The sequence below is a fragment of the Neoarius graeffei genome, chromosome 14, assembly GCF_027579695.1.
Source record: "Neoarius graeffei isolate fNeoGra1 chromosome 14, fNeoGra1.pri, whole genome shotgun sequence".
NCBI classification, from domain to species: domain Eukaryota; kingdom Metazoa; phylum Chordata; class Actinopteri; order Siluriformes; family Ariidae; genus Neoarius; species Neoarius graeffei.
This window is the reverse complement of record NC_083582.1, coordinates 75423264-75445226: the sequence shown is the minus strand read 5'-3', so window position 1 is coordinate 75445226 and position 21963 is coordinate 75423264. Positions and strand designations below refer to the sequence as shown.

The window sequence follows — 21963 nt, the reverse complement described above, 5'->3', positions numbered from 1 at the left end:
AGCCCAGAACCTGCGGTCCAGGTGCGTCATGTCCGCCTTGGAAGCGCCGCTGCCTAGCAACCGAGCCGACGCCGGCCCCTGTGTGGAGCGCGCGCTCCGTCCGCAGCGGCGCCTCCGACGCGTCAGTGTAGCGCAGCGCGGATCCGCCGGAGCGCGTCAGGCTGTGGAGCAGGTAGAGGGAGGCGAGCAGGGACACGAACATGACCCCACTCCTCCTCAGGATGCTCTTACCGGACACGGTGGGGCTCCCCGGTAATTTGCACGCCATGTCACTCCACGCGCCGCGTTAGTCCGAGCCGTGGCCATGCTAGACGCACGGGACGCACATCCTCGGGGCTGGAGCTCCAGAAAATGCATCAATAAAAAGATCTCCAAAATTAATTCGGATTCAGAAAATTATATATACACCCCCCCCCTTTTTTTTTTTGTTTACCTGATCAACTTTTTAATTGCAACTTTAAAAAAAAAATAGTAATTAATTCTCGCCCATAATAAAGCCAGAGTCACCTGTTTCCCAGCTCCGCTTCAGCATCAAAATAAACGCGTTCGCAGAAACGGATTATTTGCAAATATGAAACGAAACAAAGCGCAACAGAGTTGACATTTCCCCTCGTGCACGTGTCGCACACGTCACACCGACCTGTCAACTCCACGGAAACTTGCAGCCCCGGTGCTGAGCGCCTCGGAGCCCCTGCGGCGCGGACAGTCCGACCGGACGGACACTGCTGAGGGCCAATCACGGGCCACAGATCCTGACTCCTCAGCACATCCCATGAGCATGTCCAATGCCTGTGCGGAGTGGGCGGGGACAGAGCCACATCCGGTTGTCACACTCTCGGGCAAAGCAAATGTCACTTTTTTTCTGAGCGCGTGCTGTCGTGACAGGTGCAAAAACAATACGTCACCAGGTTCATCCCCATCATTACATCTCACTGTTTAATGTCCTAATGACTAAAACAAGGCGTGGCCGATATTCATCCTGAATAAAATGCAATTTAAAAGCAGATTAAGTGTTAATTTGTTCAAACTTTTTCAAGTGCTTCAAAGTTGAATAATTGCTTGCATTTTGTGCATGTATTGTTATTCTCTCAAAATTGGACCCGGTTGCACTTGTCACTGACCTCATGGGAATTACGGCATGTTCTGGGCTGTTTTATTCCTCTTACACTTCAGCATTTTGCACAATTATTATTATTATTATTATTTTTTTTTTATTATTTAAGCAGTGGCATTGGTTTTTATCCTTTGATGGTGAGATTTAATGCTTTGGAAGGCTGTGAAAGAAGTTACTTCCTGTTAACATTTATAATATTATAGCAGCTGTAAATGGTAGTTTCCTGAGCAGCCTCTCTTTTAATTTAACAATTATTCACAGACAGTGAAGTGAATATCCATGGATGATAACCGAGACAAATTTGAGGTTGAGGTTATTAATCACCAATATTCACTGAAGCTGAGGCAGATAATTGTTTTAGTATAAATACACAGGTGATCATTTAAAAAAAAACATTAAAAATCATTAATTTCGAACTTCAAAAGCATTATGTAAATGTAATAACTTTGCGGTGCAGACTTGTGTAACTTCTCTACACCAAGTCACATAAAATACTTTGTTTTGAAATCGATAAAATAAAGCACAACTCCACCTTCCCTTTGAATAGTTTTAGACCAAACTTCATAACATCTTTAGTGCTTTTAGGAACAGAAATTTCTTTCATAATCTATAATTCTTCCTCACTTAGAGTGACAAAGCGATTAGCCACCATTTTGCCGAGTTGCTCGAGGTGATTATTGAGAAATAATCAGAATTTCTCAACCAATCAGAACGTGTAATTTTCTATCATCACAACTACTAATAAGTTATTAAGACAGGAAAAATCCAGTTTGTGATGTTATTGAGAAACTGGAAAGCATTCTGTCCTGAAAACCTTCCGAGTTACAGCGTCTATCCACGCTCACTGGATATGAGCAATCGTGTGCTCTGATTGGCTACTCTACTACTAGGACATCAGCTTATATACCGTGAGTAGAGAAAAACAAAATGTCGGCGCGTGTTGTTGAACCAACCGAGGACAAAATAAAAACTCAACTCGAAAACAAAACCCCAAAAATACAAAAAAAAGCAACAAAATATGGAATAAAAGTATTTGATGGTAAGAACGTATACAGGGGGCTGCAAAAGTACGTATACAGTAATGAAAAACAAAATATTTGTACAAAACTTTATTTTATTGATTATACCAACATATCAATAATAACATATCAATAATAAACATATTAATCCCTCAAATGTTCAAACTGTTTGCCCCCGGCATTCACACACTCCACTAGTCGAGTGTGGACACCCACAAACGCCTTTATCAGCATCAATTTCCTGGCAAGCCTCCCGTATGAACTCAATCACGGGATCAACAGAACGTGGCTTGTGTGCGAAAACCCTATCTTTTAATGAATTCGAGTATTAAATGAAACTGAGCACCACGATTGCAATACTGGAATAATCCTTACTGTATATATATAATTTTTTTTTTTTTTTCAAGAATTATTGTTATCACATTTTGCACAAATTGCTCCTGTCATTTTGCTGGTTTGTCCACATTCTAAGTGGAAATGATTTTGTTGGATGTTTTGTATAAAGTTTTTATTTATCAAATTTGTAAAAATAAAAATGCTCTGTTTCTCAAAATCCAGTGAATGTGGAGAGAACAGTTATTCCACTCAATCTCGTCGTACATGGATTATAGATAACTCGGTGCTATGCACCTCGTCACCTATCAGCTCATGTACGACTCAATTTCGTGGAATAACTTGTGTGTGTGTGTGTGTGTGTGTGTGTGTGTGTGTGTGTGTGTGTGTAGCGTCTGTATGTTGTTTCTCAAGAAACAATAATGCATTAGAAAGCGTGCATTAATACTGTACCTCAGGGTGTTTCTTTTTTCATTTGCATCAAGAATTCAAAAGCACTTCGGTCAAATAAAAGTTGACCTGGAATGATACCACTTTTTATTTTCCAATTTTAATAACTGAAACCTGAAAGCACAAAATATAAAATCTGTCTGTTTTTTTTTAGCCAAACACACAGTTAAACTCTTTTACAAAAAAATAAAAGACAGAGTTTGTAAATATTCAAGATTCAAGAGACGTTTATTGTCAGCCCGTGCATATAAAAGTATATCGTAAGGTTGAAATCACGTTTCTCTCAGACTCGTGGTGCAATATAGAAGACAAACAACAAGACACAGGACAAATATAAAACGGTGCAAATCAAAAGGACAAACAGGAAGCGCAAAATGAGTAATGAGTCATTCAGTGATAATGTACATTATACAGTGGAGAGTGTAAAGTGACTCTGTGGTGGTTTAAAGTGTCAGTCAGTGATAATAAAGTATAAATATAATAAACTCAATCCTAATAAAAGAAAAAACCTCTCTCTGTACACTGTATGTAAATATTTCCAGTTCCAATCTTCACTATTGGTTACAGGATCTAATCTCTGATATATTTTCTGCTAACTCGAAATAAAAGTCCTGTTTTTATCACAGTGTGAAAGTTTATAAGAGCATACTAAACAGAAGGTGAATTGTGATTCTGTAACTTTATATCCAGGCACAGAATCCACATTTTTCTTGTCTTTCACAGCAGACTATTTTAAGGGCAAGTATGTATCAATTTTATGATGCGTTTAAAGCGCTAATCTCGCACCAAACAGGAGCATGAAATTGATGTTGCTCAGATGTAATGCACAAATTGCAAGTTTGTGACTTTCTGCATTGAAATATGGCTCTAATGAGATTAATACCAACCTGCATTACAGCATGACGGAAGATCAAATCATCTCAGCAGCCAGCAGGGGAATAATAATGAAAATAATCTCCCCAGTCTTTATCAATTCTGCGCCTGTGTGTGAAAGAGAAAGAACAAGCAAGTGTACATGTGCAGATCTTACAGCACTTTCTTTCCTGGAAGCGTTTTCTCCAATGCATCATTTGATCATTCTGGTAACTTTCAGATCTTTGGAAACGTTCGTTCGAGCTCCTGGACGTTCCTCCTCCCTGTGCCTGGGTCCCTTCAGCTCTCAGAGGCCACCTAAGACGATCGCACTCGATTGCTCTATTTACTTTTTTTTTCAATAACTACGGAACAGTGCAGAGTGAAATAAAAGTAACAGAGCCACATTACTTCTTTACAAGTGAACAAGAACGGAACCAAATGTTTCGCATCTGCTCCTGTAGTTTGTGCCATTAGCATGAGAAAGACGGCACACAGCTTCAATGCAGCACGGCCCGCCGCTTCAGAATGGCGATGGAGAGCTCAATCACGGCTCACTTTATGCCAGATGTCTCCGTGTTGCGACACAAAGCAGGGGCCGGCTCACGTTTAACAAATCGGGGAAAGAAAACGGAGGCCGCCCGTCCCCCGAGGTCAAACCATCTTATATTGTTATCACTGGCCTTGTGATGGAGGAATGCAGGGTGATTCTAGGACTGGGGCGGCATTTGTGTTCCAGTGGTGGTACATTTATATATAAATATATCTGTAACAAAAAGGTACAAGCCTTTTAACACCAACATTTATCAACCTGTGTGTAAAGACCAATTAAATCATCCAGCAACTAACAGCATTAGTATCTCCCCCAGTCCGTTAGAACTAAACGTTACCTTCAAATACACTGTAATCCTTAAAACATTTTCAAAGTATTATTTTTTGCATTAATGTGTGAATCCGTTGAACAGCTCATGCCTGAAACATCCATTTCCACAAGTTTTCTGGTATAGCTTACGAACCAGAACGTCAAGGACGTACTGTAGCAGCTCATCTGACCTGCCATCAAAACAGCCCTGACGACCAAAACATCAAACAGAACTGAAATGTGACGATGTGAGAGAGAGAGAGAGAGAGAGAGAGAGAGGACCAACCGCCACCACTAACTGTGAACATCAACAAACAAACAACCAAGTTCTGTTCCCTGAGGGAAGAGCGACCCAAAACATCGATCACAACTGAATTCGGATGATAAATGAGAGAGTAGATGCAATTCTAATCAGAAGAAAATGTGTTAAGTTGACCGAGTGACTAATTTGTGAGCAGAAATTTGACAATACAACGACCAAGTGTTGTGCAGAAGGTCGAGTTCTTCCAAATGAAACAATCAGAACTGAAATCCATTCAGAACTGAGGGAGGGGCTACGATTTAACTGAAAATAAAACAAATTGTTTACAACAAGAAAATCAACAAACAAACGACCAAGTTTTGCTCCCCGAGGAAAGATCTACCAAAGATTCGAATGAGAAGTCCCCAAATTTGTAAAGTTGACCTACGGTAATTAGCAGTTTGTTAGCAAAAGTTTGACAATACAACGACCAAGTGTTGTGCAGAAGGTCGAGTTCTTTCAAATAAAACAATCAGAACTGAAATCCATTCAGAACTGAGGGAGGGAGGAGACACGATTTGACTGAAAATAAACAAAGTTGTAAACAAATTATTTACAACAAGAAAATCAACAAACACATGACCGAGTTTTGTTCCTCAAAGGAAGATCGACCCAAAACATCGATCAGAACTGAGAGAGGAGATACAATTCTTCTGAGAGGCCTGGAAAATTCATTAATTTGGCCTAATTAGTAACTCATTAGCAAAAAAAATTGAGAAAATGACGACCAAGTTTTGTGCAGAGTGCTGAGTTCTTTCAAACAAAACAATCAGAACAGAAATCCGTGGAGAACTGACGGAGGAGATACCAGGGGCGTGTTTAGCCTATTTTTGGGGGTGCTCAAGCACCCCCAAAAACGAGCTCAGCACCCCCTAGCTCAGCACCCTCAAAAACACTGCTTTTGGACGTAATTTTCAGAAATAAGTGCCCTCGCGCACTGCGCAATGAATGTGTGCGCGGGCGTGTGTGTGTTCTTGAATTCACCTGTTACGTGATAGTTCTATGAGCAGTAAAATCCCTCTCCTCCTCCTTGCGTCCCCTCTGATTGGGTTGCCTGTCCGCGTGAGCGCTTGCTACGACATGGTGTTTTTTTTAACTGGATTCCACGCCGATGAGGAACTCGAAGTAGCACCTGAGTATTACTGGCATAGCGAGATGTGAAGGTACGGACTGGAGTTACAGTTGTTAAACACAACACAATAATATGCATAATGCAATATTGATGTTCCCTGGTCTGTGAACAGAATGATAAAAACGACATTTATCATCCATATCGAGATACTTTTGTGCAGAGCTGTACAAGTGCTACGGTGCTAGACCACCGTGTGTTAGTCAATTTTATTTAATGTAACATAGTGTTTACGTTTGCTTATCATGCTTATCATGCTTATCAACAAAAAATATAAACTAATGTAAACTAATGTAAAATCATAATAATACACACTATTATTACACAATACACAATAACACATTAATTAACAATTACCACTGTTCAAAATGAATAGCTCCAACATTATAAATGCAGTAGTAGGTCTTGTTTAGTTAAAAATATAACATAAATATTTGTGTCAGTGGTTGTAAATGTGTAGATATCATAGTTTATTGGGTCAGCTTCTGTTAAAACATTGCATAAGTCTAGTCTTGTCTAGTCTAGTCTTCTTGTCTAGTTAAGTCTAGTCTACTGTAAATGTGGAATAAACGTGGAAACACTGTCGTTCAAGCCAGGTGCCTCTGTCAGCTCTGGGGGCTAAGCACCCCCAAAGATCAGATGCTAGAATCGCCTCTGGGAGATACGATTTAACAGAATTGTGGACGACAGACGCCACGCCATGGCAACAGCTCATCGGCCTTATGGACAGATGAGCTAATAATGTATATTGTGTTTCCACAACATTTACTCAACCCTGTTACCTCAACAGGAAGTTGCATCATTCATATTTCCTGGTCATGGACTGGAGAGGCCTCTGAGTGGGAGGGGCCTAAGCCTTAAGGGGCCAGGATTATGCAATGAATATGTTTCCTACGCTCATTATAAATACTTCTAAACTTATTTTAAATTACTTCTATATCATACCTGGAATATTTATTCCACAAGTCACATGTTCAACAGGAAGTTGCATCATCTGAATTTCCTGAAGAAATTTAAAGAAGAAAACAAAAAGTCTTGTAATGTTTCATCTTTATTTTCACTGATATTGTGATGTTGACTGATGAAGTCACTTTGGAAGTGGAACTCGGTGACCCAAACTACAGATTCTTCTTTTCATTTCATTTCACTGTTTAAGGAAATTTGTATTTGAATGTCGTTAATGGTCTCATTCCATTAGCATGAATGCAAGATAGCGCTTCTTCTTCTTTCCATAGCCAGCAAGAGCTGTAGGGGCACCACTGATGACATTTTAACAGTCCATCATTGGTATGTCTCAGACATTTAAACTTGGTGGAGCCCATCCCTCTCCACGCTTGATCAATGGACAATTTAGAGTCACCAGGTCGCCTAACTGTATGTCTTTGGACTGTAGGGGAAACTGGAGCACCCTAAGGAAACCCACATAGACACAGGGAGAATGCACAAACTCCACACAGAACGGCCCCCTGTTGGCCACTGGGCTCGAACCCAGCACCTTCTTGCTGTGAGGCAACAGTGCTAACCACTACACCACCGTGCCGCCCATTAGATATCTAAATTCTGTGTATTTGCTGATTTTATTTGAATGTCATCCTTGTTACTCAAGAGCAAAATGCAGCTTATGAGCATATAAACCTTATTAAAAATAATAAGAATAAAAATAATAAAAACTAGATAGAGACTGACTAAAGCCACAGTAATTTGCATTAGCTGTTACAAACTGGGACTGCAAGTTGGCCTAGTGGTTAGCGTGTCTGCCTCTCGACCGGGAGCTCGCGAGTTCTACTCGGGGTCGGGTCATACCAAAGACCATCATAAAAATGGTACCTGCTGCCATCTGGTAAAGCACGCTGCAATACAGATGTGAGAGGGAATTCAAACTCTTGCAGTTACCAGAGGACCCGCCCCCCCCACTGTAAACCTAGTTGTATAGGCGAGAGGCCGAGGGCTATCAAAATGGAGATTGGTGCCACACCCATACGCCTTAAAGAGCTGGTTAGTACTGGGACAGGAGACTGCCTGGGAAGACCAGATTCTGGCATGGAAGGGACTTTGACTTGACTTGACTTGACTTACAAACCAGGATGTCTGGTCACCATACCCTATAGATCAGGAACGATAAGAGACAGAGAATGACACTTAGTGAGGGAAAGTTGCGCCCTGCTGCCCTGAACAAAATATAAAAGATTGATTGGAAAAATCATGAAAATTGGCAGAGTTCATGTGATCCTGATCAGTACCAAAAGTCATCGCAAAGTTATTCAGCCCAGAGGTATTCTTCATGTGAAATTTGGTGATGATTGGTTGAAAACAGTAGGATAATAATAATAATAAGAGGAAGAAAGATCCTGAGTAAGAGTGACAATTTGTGTCAGCAATGTTAGCGCAAATTAATTTGAGAGATTGTTGTCTGAGATGCGTTAACTATTATTAGTGTTAAACATTTTCATTTTGTTTATTCAAAGTTGAAAATTATTTTAGTTAAGAGTTTTAAGCAGGCTTACTTAATGCTGTTCACAATGACTTGGGCGTGGCATGCTTTGCCCAGGATATTTGCATATTTGGACTCCTGTTCTTGTGGAAGAATGGAAAGCCCATGGTGTTGAGTAATTACATTCTCAGTTTAGAGTGAAAATGACATTGATTTCATGGCACAAATTACTCAACAACAATTGCAGCTGAAACAAAACATTTATGTTGGACGTCTCTTTCAAGACCATATCTTCATTCTCTTTTAATTCCACATAGTATATCAGTTTATTCCTATACCGCCCTCGAGAATGAAGTTTTTTTTTTTTTCCGAGTGCTCTTCTGCATTTTTGATGACTGAATCACAAAGCTTTTGTCCGTAAATATTCCCACAAGGACAACCAAAACAGTCAAGATGTAAACTTAGAATGGCTCGGTGAGTTGCTATGGCCCTGTGTGTTGTCTGTGGACAGGTTTATGCGTGGCTCAGGGACACCTCAGCATGAAGGAGACATCTTTACTGCCAGTGCCGGACAAAAAATGTGCAGGGCCAGAACATGCACTGGATCCCAGCACAGGAAATGAATCCTGGGATCGATTGAGTCCGAGTTTTGGCATCAGGAAAACAGAGCTGTGGTCAGTGCTCGGGAAAACAGAGCAATCGGAAATGTTAAATTAGTATACATGGATAGCAGTGGTGTTGGATCATGAGTGTACGAGTGGATTTATGTTAGAAAGAAAGGAAAAACAGAACGTGGGAGATTTTATGACTGTGAGCTCAGCTTGGTGGAATCTGGTTCTTCATCTCACCGTTTGAAGGTTGTTTGGTTGTGTTTCTAAAAGTGACATCCTCTGTTTTAGGGATCCCGAGATCACAGTTCTGGAGAAAACAATAAAATGGGTTGATCTCAAATGAGGGATGGAAACATGTTGAAGAACAGACCAAGGAACTTTTTACAATTTTATAACTCTGTTTGCTCCATAAGGGCCCAGTCCCACAACACTGATAACTATAACTCCAACTATAACGCCAACTCTGATGGTCCCTCTGCTTGAGTTTAGTTCCAGTCTGGAGCAGAAACACCACAACTATAATCCCCACTATAATATCACTCGGTCCTGACACTCAGGGAAATAAACACATGCAACTTAGGAATAGTTATGGAAGTTTTTTCCAAGTTGTAGCACATTATTCCGGGCCATACTGTACAGCTTGGACTTCAAAACAACCCATGCACACACTCCGGTGGTCGATAAAATACAGATAGGTCACAGATTACAGAAATATAATAAAAATGGATACAAAATATGGAGTGGTTATGGATTTTAATATGGATGCATCACGGATGCTAATAGTTTACGGATTGGTCACGGACGTTTCAGTATATTAAAAGATTGGATACTGATTTCATACGGATAAAAAATACATCACGGATAAAAAATTAAGAAGTCTAAAACAATTAAATGGTTGGACTGCCGAAGTTCATAATCAAAATATATTACCTGCATTTATATGTTTACTTTATTAATTTGCTATTGATATTTCACAGAAAATCACACATCCGTGAATAAAAGATCTGTGGTTTGTATTATATTTTTTATTTTCTGTGAATCCGTATTCCGTGACTTTATGATGCAACAAGGATGTAGAAAGTCGCCCGGGGAAAAATATCACGTGCTCAGACAACATCACATGTAAACAATTACCTGATTGGTCAGATGTTTTATCGGATCAGGTCCAGGCCTGGAAAAATTGCTCCAGAAGTAATCTCACCGATACGGATAACCCCAGGCCTGGGCTATCGGGATCGTTATCGGTCTGGTGTGAGCAGCGACCACATAAACTGCAGGGGACGGATTTATTTATAGTTATAGTTATCAGTATTGTGGAACCAGGCCTTAACATTGTATCTGGAAAGGAAGGTGTGGTGGAGCAGTGGGTGTCCACACGATCCCGGTTCGATCCTGTACTCAACTTTTATCACAAAAGCACATGAGTAGGTGGATTGGTGATAGAAATATATGTTTGGCATGCTTGAAACTGGTACAGGTGATCCTGATTGTCACTTGTTTGGTTAGTTAAATCCTTCACTCATACATTCTGCTCTCTGCTTAATGAAGGTGACGTTGACCAGTAATGTCTTTGTTCTTTTCATAAGACTATGATCCTGATGGTGATGTAATGGAACATAATGTCTGTCTTCTTTCATCCAATAGTGTCGTCTAAACCAGTGATATAATTTGCATCATACATAGATAACTTAGCTTCGTCAATCACATCATCATCATCATCATTATCCAATCACAGAGCTACAGCACACTCTTGAATGTGAATATGTACTCATGTTTGTTTTTCAGTAAACTGAGAATCATCTCTGAGCAGCTGTGTCTGTGTCAGTGACTGTTTGCTCTCGGATCGATCCATGAGTCAGAATCTCTTAGGCGGCAGAGATCTACAATCCTAGACCATACTTTGTCAATTCAACCTCCTTCGCTACAGACAGATCAAAACCTAACGATTGGTGACTCTAAATTGGTGTAAATCAGTGTGTGTGTGTGTATGGTTCCTCGTGATGATCTAGCGTACTCCAGGCTCATACCCAATGTTCCTGGGATAGATTCCAGATCCACCATGACCCTAACTGTGATAAAGCGATTACTGAAGAAGATGACTGAATGTTTCTGAATGAAACAAGCAAACATCTAATTTGTTCTTGCTGAAATATTTTATTTATTAGTTCATCCAGCCAACAGATGATGAGTTTATACCATCATGTGTTGTCTGTCGTCCGTCCGGCGTCGTCCACATTTCACAAAAATCGCTTTTTCTGTCTCAATTCTTCACTGATTTTTATTCTCTTTGGCAGGAAGGTGGGTCTTCCTGGGGTGCATATGGCTCCTATCCAAATTTGCATAATTGCAATTAATAATGAAGATATGGATTAATTAATCAATCCCTAATGAGCAGTTTCCACACAAATCGCTTCTTCTCCATCAATTCTTCATTGATTTTGATTCTTTCTGGCATGAAGGTAGGGGAACCTAGGGTGCATAGAACTTCTACCAAGATTTGTACAATTATTAATGAAGTTATGGACTAATTAAGCCTTAATGAGCAGTTCAACAAAAATCGCTTCTTCTCGGTCAATTCCTCACCATTTTGGATTCTTTCTGGTAAATAGGTCGGTGTTCCTAGGGTGGATATCGCTTCTATATATAGCTTGTATATAGTGTATATAGCTTGCAACATTTATTGCACCAGGCGGCCCACTTTAGATCATTCCTTCTGGACTAGACGGGGTCGGAGTGAGCTACGCCATCAGAGACGCTCTCATTTATTTTTACTTCAACAGATGATTTAGGGGGCGGCACGGTGGTGTAGTGGTTAGCGCTGTCGCCTCACAGCAAGAAGGTCCTGGGTTCGAGCCCCGGGGCCGGCGAGGGCCTTTCTGTGTGGAGTTTGCATGTTCTCCCCGTGTCCGCGTGGGTTTCCTCCGGGTGCTCCGGTTTTCCCCACAGTCCAAAGACATGCAGGTTAGGTTAACTGGTGACTCTAAATTGACCGTAGGTGTGAGTGTGAATGGTTGTCTGTGTCTATGTGTCAGCCCTGTGATGACCTGGCGACTTGTCCAGGGTGTACCCCGCCTTTCGCCCGTAGTCAGCTGGGATAGGCTCCAGCTTGCCTGCGACCCTGTAGAAGGATAAAGCGGCTAGAGATAATGAGATGAGATGAGATGATTTAGGAAAATTCTTGTTTTCCATCCTGAAGTAATTCCATCAACATTCCCAAAAGTCACTCTGATTTGGAGTAAATATAGTTGTGCTCATAAGTTTACATACCCTGGCAGAATTTTTGCTTTCTTGACCTTTTTTCAGAGAATATGAATGATAACACAAAAACTTTTTCCCCACTCATGGTTAGTGGTTGGGTGAAGCCATTTATTGATTAACAACTGTGTTTTCTATTTTTAAATCATAATGACAACAAAACACAATAATCCAAATAACCCTGATCAAAAGTTTACATACCCCAGTTCTTAATACCGTGTATTGTCCCCTCTAACATCAATGACAGCCTGAAGTCTTTTGTGGTCATTGTGGATGAGGCTCTTTATTTTCTCAGATGGTAAAGCTGCCCATTCTTCTTGGCAAAAAGCCTCCAGTTCCTGTAAATTCCTGGGCTGTCTTGCATGAACTGCGCACTTGAGATCTCCCCGGAGTGGCTCAATGATATTGAGGTCAGGAGACTGAGATGGCCACTCCAGAACCTTCACTTTGTTCTGCTGTAGCCAATGACAGGTCGACTTGGCCTTGTGTTTTGGATCGTTGTCATGTTGGAACATCCAAGTACGTCCCATGCACAGCTTCCGGGCTGATGAGTGCAAATTTGCCTCCAGTATTTGCTGATCACATGCTGCATTCATCTTTCCTTCAACTTTGACCAAGTTTCCTGTGCCTTTGTAGCTCACACATCCCCAAAACATCAGCGATCCGCCTCTGTGCTTTACAGTAGGAATGGTGTTCCTTTCATCATAGGCCTTGTTGACACCTCTCCAAATGTAACGTTTATGGTTGTGGACAAAAAGTTCAATTTTGGTCTCATCACTCCAAATTACCTTGTTCCAGAAGTTCTGAGGCTGGTCTCTGTGCTGTTTGGCGTAAATTTTTGTTGGTCTACCTGACCGTGGTTTGGTTTTAACAGAGCCCCTGATTTTCCATTTGTTAATCACAGTTTGAACACTGCTGACTGGCATTATCAATTCCGTGGATATCTTTTTGTATCCCTTTCCTGTTTTATACAGTCCAACTACCTTTTCCCGTAGATCCGTTGACAATTCATTTGCTTTCCCCATGACTCAGAATCCAGAAATGTCAGTGGCTGGATGAAAGATGCGAGAGTCTGTCTGGATCCCAGAAACTCACTCAGCTTTTATGCGCACACACTGATTACAAGCAAACAGATCACAGGTGAGGACGTTACCTTTAGTAGCCATTCAAACCCATTTGTGTCAACTTCTGTGCATGTTATCAGGCCAAAATCACCAAGGTATGTGAACTTTTGATCAGGGTCATTTGGGTAGTTTCTGTTGTCATTATGATTTAAAAAGAGAAAACACAGTCAAGGCGGCACGGTGGTGTAGTGGTTAGCACTGTCGCCTCACAGCAAGAAGGTCTTGGGTTCGAGCCCCGTGGCCGGCGAGGGCCTTTCTGTGCGGAGTTTGCATGTTCTCCCCGTGTCCGCGTGGGTTTCCTCCGGGTGCTCCGGTTTCCCCCACAGTCCAAAGACATGCAGGTTAGGTTAACTGGTGACTCTAAATTGAGCGTAGGTGTGAATGTCAGTGTGAATGGTTGTCTGTGTCTATGTGTCAGCCCTGTGATGACCTGGCGACTTGTCCAGGGTGAACCCCGCCTTTCGCCCGTAGTCAGCTGGGATAGGCTCCAGCTTGCCTGCGACCCTGTAGAAGGATAAAGCGGCTACAGATAATGAGATGAGATGAGATGAAAACAGTCATTTGACAATAAATGGTTTCACCCAACCACTAAGCATGAGTGGAAAAGATGTTTTTGTGTTATCATTCATATTCTCTGAAAAATGGTCAGAGAATCATAGATTCTGCCAGGGTATGTAAACTGATGAGCACAACTGTACCTTCATGAGGTCTTATCCGTCAGAATGTGCCTTTCAAAGTCCCAGTCCTGGTAATACCTAAAAATGGTAAAACTTAAACATCTTTTAAGTCCTTGGTTGCTTTCTAATAAGGGCAGTGTTGGTCTTGTGGATATAATCAGCAGTACAAAGTTGAAATAAAAAGTCAGAGTGATGACTGAGAGTGGAGTTTATTTAAAGGTCTGTATAATCCAACCTTTTTTTTTTTTTACTCTATGATTTACTATTTGCTTTGAGGTACCTTGTAAATACAATAAGCCTGAATGGAGCAGTTTTATCAGCAGAGGACCAGATGACTCTCAGAAGCCCAAACAGTCCATTCTCATGTGATGGCTGGTATATTTACTGGAGCAATATACACACAGCTGTATGTAGCAAGCGATGACACTGGAGATTTGTTTTTAGTGGTCTCATCCAGCTCTGAACAGGAAGAGCTTTCTTTTTTCTGTGGCTGCGGAAATGCAAATAAATCGTACTTTTAATCAAATTAGGACAGCGATCTGAGCTTCTGCTTAAACGTTTAGATGGAGATTAATTGTGCAGAACTGTGCCAGGAATATTTACAGATCATGCATGCTTTACAAATCAACACAGCTTCGTAAATCCTCCTGAGGAACAATGTAGATTGGGGAATTACTGCATAGTGGATGAGCCTTCAGTTTAGATTTGTGTGTGTGTGTGTGTGTGTGTGTGTGTGTGTTGTGAATACATACTAGATTCCATCCCCTATGAGGCAGCAAGACCCAACCAGACCTGTAGTCAGGGATTGCGGAGTAGCCTGAGTGGGAGGGGCTTAAGTCTTGGGGGCGGGGATTATGCAATGGAGGTCTTTTCTAAACTCATTATAAATAATAAGTAATGCAGTAATGCACCCAGAGAGCACATTTACACATGTGGGATATCAAAACAATCGCACCAATTGTGCTGAACCAGTGTTTAGTATACACCTTATGAGAGAGAGAGAGATGCTTAGTAAAAGAGAGATGCTTCACCCATAAAACAAACATGACCTTTATACAAAATATGATTCTCTCTCTCTCTCTCTCTCTCTCATTCAGACTTCGAACCTCGCCGTTCAAGAACTGACTCCATCCTCAGATGGAAGGTACTCCAGGATAAATAAATGTCAGCCATGTTCACCTCCTGTCCCGTCTGTTACTCTGCGCCAGAGCTGGAAAAAATGACTGCTATGGGAAATAGAGGAGCCATTAATGATGGAGCGACCAGGCCAGAAGTCTTCATTAAATACCAGTAATGATGAGGTGTGGACCGCCATGTCCTGCTGATCCTGAGATACACTTTTATTGCAGCTTTTACTGCACTTGATTGACCCTGTCATTGTAAGCTTTGCATGTGCTACTGTACGTATGCCATTCATTTAGACAAAGTGATCTGGGGACACCAGAAAAATGTTCTGGTTTGCAGTCGAGTCTGTGCTGGAAGACTGTAACAGACCTGACCAAAGACCCGCTTTAAGCAAGGCAGTTCACTTCTGAACTATTTTATACTAATCGGACCAGTCAAAAGTTTGGACACACCTTCATATTCAATGTTTTCATGTCCCCAGTCTGGGGGGTTGGGGGTGGGGGGTGTTATACTGGTTTATTTACCTGTGTCCATCCATCCGTTTGTATCTCCGTACATCCGAAACACCCTTTTTCTCAGCAACCACAAATCATAGCCACTTGGTCCTTGGTACCAAACTTCACCATGGGGTTCTACACAGTGTGTACCATTTTCAGGTCTGTCGTGCATCAATTTCCTGTTTACCGACTAAATGTATTTACAAAACATATAGCATGGATTTCCAAAAATTTCATAACACTTTTCTGAACAGCAACGACAAATCACAACTGCTTGATATTTGGTACCGAGCTTCAGCTTGGGCTTCTATACCATGTATACTGTTTTCAGGTCTGTCGCACATCAACTTCCTGTTTACTGACTGAACGTATTTACAAAACATATAGGGTGGATTTTGATGCTATTTCAAGAAGCAAAATCCCTCCATCCATCTTCTACCGCTTATCCGGATCTGGGTCGCAGGGGTAGCAGCCTAAGCAGAGCAGCCCAGACTTCCCTCTCTCCGGCCACCTCTACCAGCTCTTCTGGGGGAATACCGAGGTGTTCCCGGGCCAGCTGAGAGATGTAAATAGCAAAATACTGTTTCAAAATGGCAGTTTACCAGGATGCTGTTTGAAATCCCTGGAGAGAGACAGGGCTCTTTACCTACTTGTTTCAGGGTTCATTATTTGTTGAAGTCAACATTCATAATAAGAGTCCTATTCCTTCAATTGCTTGCATTCTGATATAAGCGAGAGCGGCGGGGGGATACGTAAGGGAGCAGTAGCTCACAGTTGATCTTGTTTTTTTTCTTTATTTTTATGAATTAAAAGTCACTTCTTCATGTCTTAAAGTAATGATGGATGTCGTTTCTCTTTACTTAGTTGTTTGGTTCTTGATATAATACTGTATGGATTACTACAGTTGTGGTGTTGAATAGAGCTATTTAATGTATTTTTATTATTTACTATTTACTGTTTGATCTCACATGCATTAAGAAGGCAAGAAACTCATCCACTAATTAACTTTTGATGAGACATAGCTGTTAATTGAAAAGCATTCCAGGTGACTCCCTCATGAAGCTGGTTAGGATAATGACAATAGCGTCATCAAGGTAAACACTGGATACGCTGAAGAATCTAAAATATCAAACTTTTTTAACACTTTTTTGTTTACTATCTATTATGCAAATTTTTTAATGCCATTTTGATTGGCTAAACAAACTGCAAATAACTGCCTACAAATAATGGCCTGCTCATGCACAGTTACTTTGTACTTTTGTGAACATGGCTCACTTCCTTAAATTGACAGACAATAAATTGAATTCTTTAATTGAAAGTAAAAACAGTGGAAACACACAAAAAAAAGTGTGCGAATTTTATCTTTAGTAGTAAAATAATAATAATAATAATAATAATAATAATTTGTATGATAAAACAATTATTGAACTTGATTTTCAGAAAATAGGGGGCGGCACGGTGGTGTAGTGGTTAGCGCTGTCGTCTCACAGCAAGAAGGTCCGGGTTCGAGCCCCGGGGCCGGCGAGGGCCTTTCTGTGTGGAGTTTGCATGTTCTCCCCGTGTCCGCGTGGGTTTCCTCCGGGTGCTCCGGTTTCCCCCACAGTCCAAAGACATGCAGGTTAGGTTAACTGGTGACTCTAAATTGAGCGTAGGTGTGAATGTGAGTGTGAATGGTTGTCTGTGTCTATGTGTCAGCCCTGTGATGACCTGGCGACTTGTCCAGGGTGTACCCCACCTTTCACCCGTAGTCAGCTGGGATAGGCTCCAGCTTGCCTGCGACCCTGTAGAACAGGATAAAGCAGCTAGAGATAATGAGATGAGATGAGATTTTCAGAAAATATTGTGACTGTGTCTCATAAACAATTATTTGCCTGCCTTTGGGATCGGCAAATAATTGCCTGCTCACCATGAACAAACGATGATATTTTGTTCAACCTCATACAATAATTGCTTATTATTCTATCCACATTCACTGGATATGAGCAATCATGCACTATGATTGGCTACTCTACTACTAGGACATCAGCTCATATACCGTGAGTAGAGAAAAACAAAATGGCGGCGCGTGTTGCTGAACCAACCGAGGACAAAATAAAAACAAAACCCCCCAAAAATAAAAGCAACAAAATATGGAATGAAAGTATTTGATGGTAAGAACATATCTTTTTTATTTTATTTTCAAGAATTATTATTATTATCGCATTTTTCACAAATTGCTCCTGTCATTTTGCCAGTTTATTTACATTCTAAGTGGAAGTTATTTTGTCAGATGTTTTGGATAAAGTTTTTATTTATTGAATTTGCAAAAAATAAAAATGCTCTGTTTCTCAAAATTCAGTGACTGTGCAGAGAATAACACAGTTATTCCACTCAATCTCGTCGTACATGGATTATAGCCGCTATCAGTGCTACGCACTTTGTCAGCTATCAGCTCATGTACGACTCGATTTCATGGAATAACTGTTAAATAAGTTTAAACAATTTTCAGTGTTCCACTAAAAAATCAAACAAACCCTAATCTATCTGCTTAGAATTATCTGTACACGTGTCTTTAAAGCATTATATATTTGTATATGTACAGTATATTATTTAAAAAAAAGTCTACCTTTGTATATAAACTCTGTTGCTCTTCATTTTACTCATCACTTCAACGTGATTCGAGTCCTGACCTTTTGCACTGCTAATAACATTTCTAAATACAGCCTCTGAAAGTAAAACACACCAGATGTCCCGTCCTCACTGTATTTACATCCAAAACATCATCATTAAAACCTGAAAACTGCTCACACAGTCAGAAAGTCTCTGATTGACATCAATGTGGCTCTGTTTTCTTCCTCTCTCTCTGTGCAGACCCAACCAGGTGTTGTATAAGTGCAGATGGAAACAGCCGACTCCCTTTCGAAATGTTCAGACACCCGAGAGCATACGAGCCCGGCCAAAACCAACACACGTCCCCGTCTATCCAATCACGTCAGAACAGAGGGCATTCTTTTCGAAAGGTTCGAGAATGAGATCGAGTCCCGTAAGCACTAAGGGTTTAATGATATCAGGTACATTACACAAGAGGCATCTCACTTTCCATATGCTTTAGATATGGTTTTGGTGTAATAAACCTTTATGAGGGGTGTGTGAGCTTGGATGATGAGATGTGTTGAGGATTTTTATTTTTTATTTTTTGGAAAATGGGATTAAAGACAGTAGACAAGAGGGCCATTGTGCACGTGTGTGCTGAGGCAGGAATAAAACCAAGAAATTCACACTTGAGAGTCAGAAAAGGAGGACTGGCAGGTCATGGGAACTGACGACTGACAGAAAACGTGTGTGTGTGTGTGTGTGTGTGTGTGTGTGTGTGTGTGTGTGTGTGTGTGTGTGTGTGTGAAATGCAGATTGTGTTACATGAGGGGTGTAGCGAGGTTAATTCACAGACCTTACCCACTGAACGAAGTTAAAATATTAGCTGAAATGTTCCATGTACTGTTTCAGAGTTGGTCATCCGAGCCAATAACCAGAGGATGTATTCTATATTACAGTATATAGCCTATTATTTATTATCACACACTTCATAGCAATGCATATTTGCATCCACTGGACAGGACTGGCTCCTGTATCCTGCATTTTTTCCTTTAAAGCAGATGTTTCCAGAGTTTTGATTTTCAATACCGGACAATAAAATGGAAGAAAAATCCCAAGGACCTGTCTTTAGTACTACTGTAAATAAGATTTCCATCCTCATCATCACTGCTGCTCGACACGAGCATGGCGGTCCATATGGCGTCGGCACGGACATCTACCCAGGAGATTGTCCTCATTTTCGTGCCTCAGCAGCCTTGCGTCTGGCTCGCCTCTCTTCCTCAGCAGATCGTCTCTTCTTTTCAAAGGTCCTCACACTATCACAAACCATTCTCTTCTTCTCCAATCGATTGAATGGGTTTGTGGCCCAATTACCAATCTCACAGTCTTTGAAGGTCCTTTTTAGGACATCCTTAAATCTCTTCTGAGGATCGCCGACGCTTCTGGTTCCTGTAGATAGCTGACTGAAGAGAAGTTGTTTAGGTAGACGATGTGCATCCATTCTAGCCATGTGACCATATCATAGACCGTAATCTATCCTGCTGTCGCATAGCCTCAATGCTTGTCACAGAACACCAGTCAAGAACCTAAGTACTGGTGATATAATCATACCACTTGATGTTCAGGACTGTATGTAAGTATCTTTGGTGAAATTTCTCTAGCTGTTTTACTTGATATCGGTACGTAGTCCAAGTTTCAGAACCATACAAAAGTGTCTCTTGGTCTCCAACCTTGTTGAACTTATACGTCAGTGACATACCCCACATACAATCACTCAGGTTTGGATATGCAGATGACCTGGCCATCGCTTATCAGTCCAACAACATTAAAGAACTGTGCTAAGTAGAGACACTCAAACAATCCATACTTTTTTCAACACCTTCTAAACATGAACACCACAAAAACTGACAACTCTCTTCCATTTGAACAACCACCAAGCAGATCAAAACCTACACGTTTTACTAAATAACGAACCATTTCCATCAGAGAAATACCCTAAATATCTAGGAGAGGTCCTTGACAGAGGCCTAACATACAAAAAACACCTGGAAAACAGCACAGAAACTGGCAAAGAGAAACTCACTCATCAGGAAATTGGCAGGGACAACATGGGGAGCATCCCAGAGCGGGCTAAGAACATCAGCACTAGCATTATGCTACAGTGTAGCTGAATATTGTGTCCCAGTATGGGCATGTAGCACCCATGCGAAAAAGACTGACACCAAACTGAATGAAAGCATGCGAATCATATCTGGTGCCATCAAATCAACACCAGTAGAATGGCTACCAACAATGAGCAACATTGCTCTACCACATCTTCGCAGAGAAGAGATCACTCAAAAACAACACCAGCGCATCTCAAACACAGAAAGTGTCATACCGCTCAAACAAATAATAGAAGTAGCACCTACTACCTCAAGATTAAAATCAAGGAAACCCTTCTATAAGACCAAGAAGGAAAAAAAATATCCCAAACTTTGAATATCCCACGGAGCACCATTAAATCCATTATAGCAAAATGGAAAGAATATGGCACCACAACAAACCTGACAAGAGAAGGCCCCGCCCACCAAAACTCACAGACCGGGCAAGGAGGGCATTAATCAGAGATGCAACAAAGACACCAAAGATAACACTGAAGGAGCTGCAAAGATCCACAGCAGAGATGGGAGTATCTGTCCATAGGACCACTTTAAGCCGTACACTCCACAGAGTGGGCGGGGCTTTATGGAAGAGTGGCCAGAAAAAAGCCATTACTGAAAGAAACAATAAGAAAACATGTTTGGAGTTTGCCCAACAGCATGTGGCAGACTCCCCAAACACATGGAAGAAGAGTCTGTGGTCAAATGAGACTAAAATTGTTTTGGCCATCATGGGAAATGCCATTAGTGGTGCAAACCTAACACTCTGAGAACACCATTCCTACAGTGAAGCATGGTGGTGGCAGCATCATGCTGTGGGGATGTTTTTCATCTGCAGGGACAGGAAAGCTGGTCAGGACTGAAGGAAAGATGGATGGCACTAAATACAGGGCAATTCTGGAGGAAAACCTGTTTGAATCGGCCAGAGGTTTGAGACTGGGATGAAGGTTCATGTTCCAGCAGGACAATGACCCTAAACATACTGCTAAAGCTACACTGGAGTGGTTTAAAGGGAAACATTTAAATGTCTTGGAATGGCCTAATCAAAGCCCAGACCTCAATCCAATTGAGAATCTGTGGCATAACTTGAAGATTGCTGTACACCAACGCAGCCCATCTAACTTGAAGGAGTTGGAGCAGTTTTGCCTTGAGGAATGGGCAAAAATCCCAGTGGCTAGATGTGCTAAGCTAATAGAGACACACCCCAAGAGACTTGCAGCTGTAATTGCAGCAAAAGGTGGCTCTACAAAGTATTTACTTTGGGGGGTGAATACCTATGCACACTCCAGATTTCTGTTTTTTCATCTTAATTATTGTTTGTGTCACAATAAAAAAAAAAGATTTTCACCTTTAAAGCTGTAGGCATGTTGTGTAAATCAAATGGACCTAACCCCCCAAAAATTCATTTTAATTCCAGCTTGTAATGCAAAAAAAAAGGACAAACACCAAGGGGGATGAATAATTTTGCAAG

At 41.1% G+C, this 21963-nt stretch overlaps 1 protein-coding gene across 1 annotated transcript in view; it reads right to left on the bottom strand.

Annotated features, from left to right (window-relative positions):
• Positions 1-268, bottom strand: part of si:ch211-216b21.2 (heparan sulfate glucosamine 3-O-sulfotransferase 3B1) — a 103815-nt gene extending 103547 nt beyond the window's left edge. Inside the window, exon 1 of the mRNA XM_060938884.1 lies at positions 1-268. This exon is cut by the window's left edge and continues 196 nt beyond it. Within this exon, the coding sequence (XP_060794867.1) occupies positions 1-268 (268 nt within the window).
• Between the last annotated feature and the right edge of the window lie 21695 nt (positions 269-21963).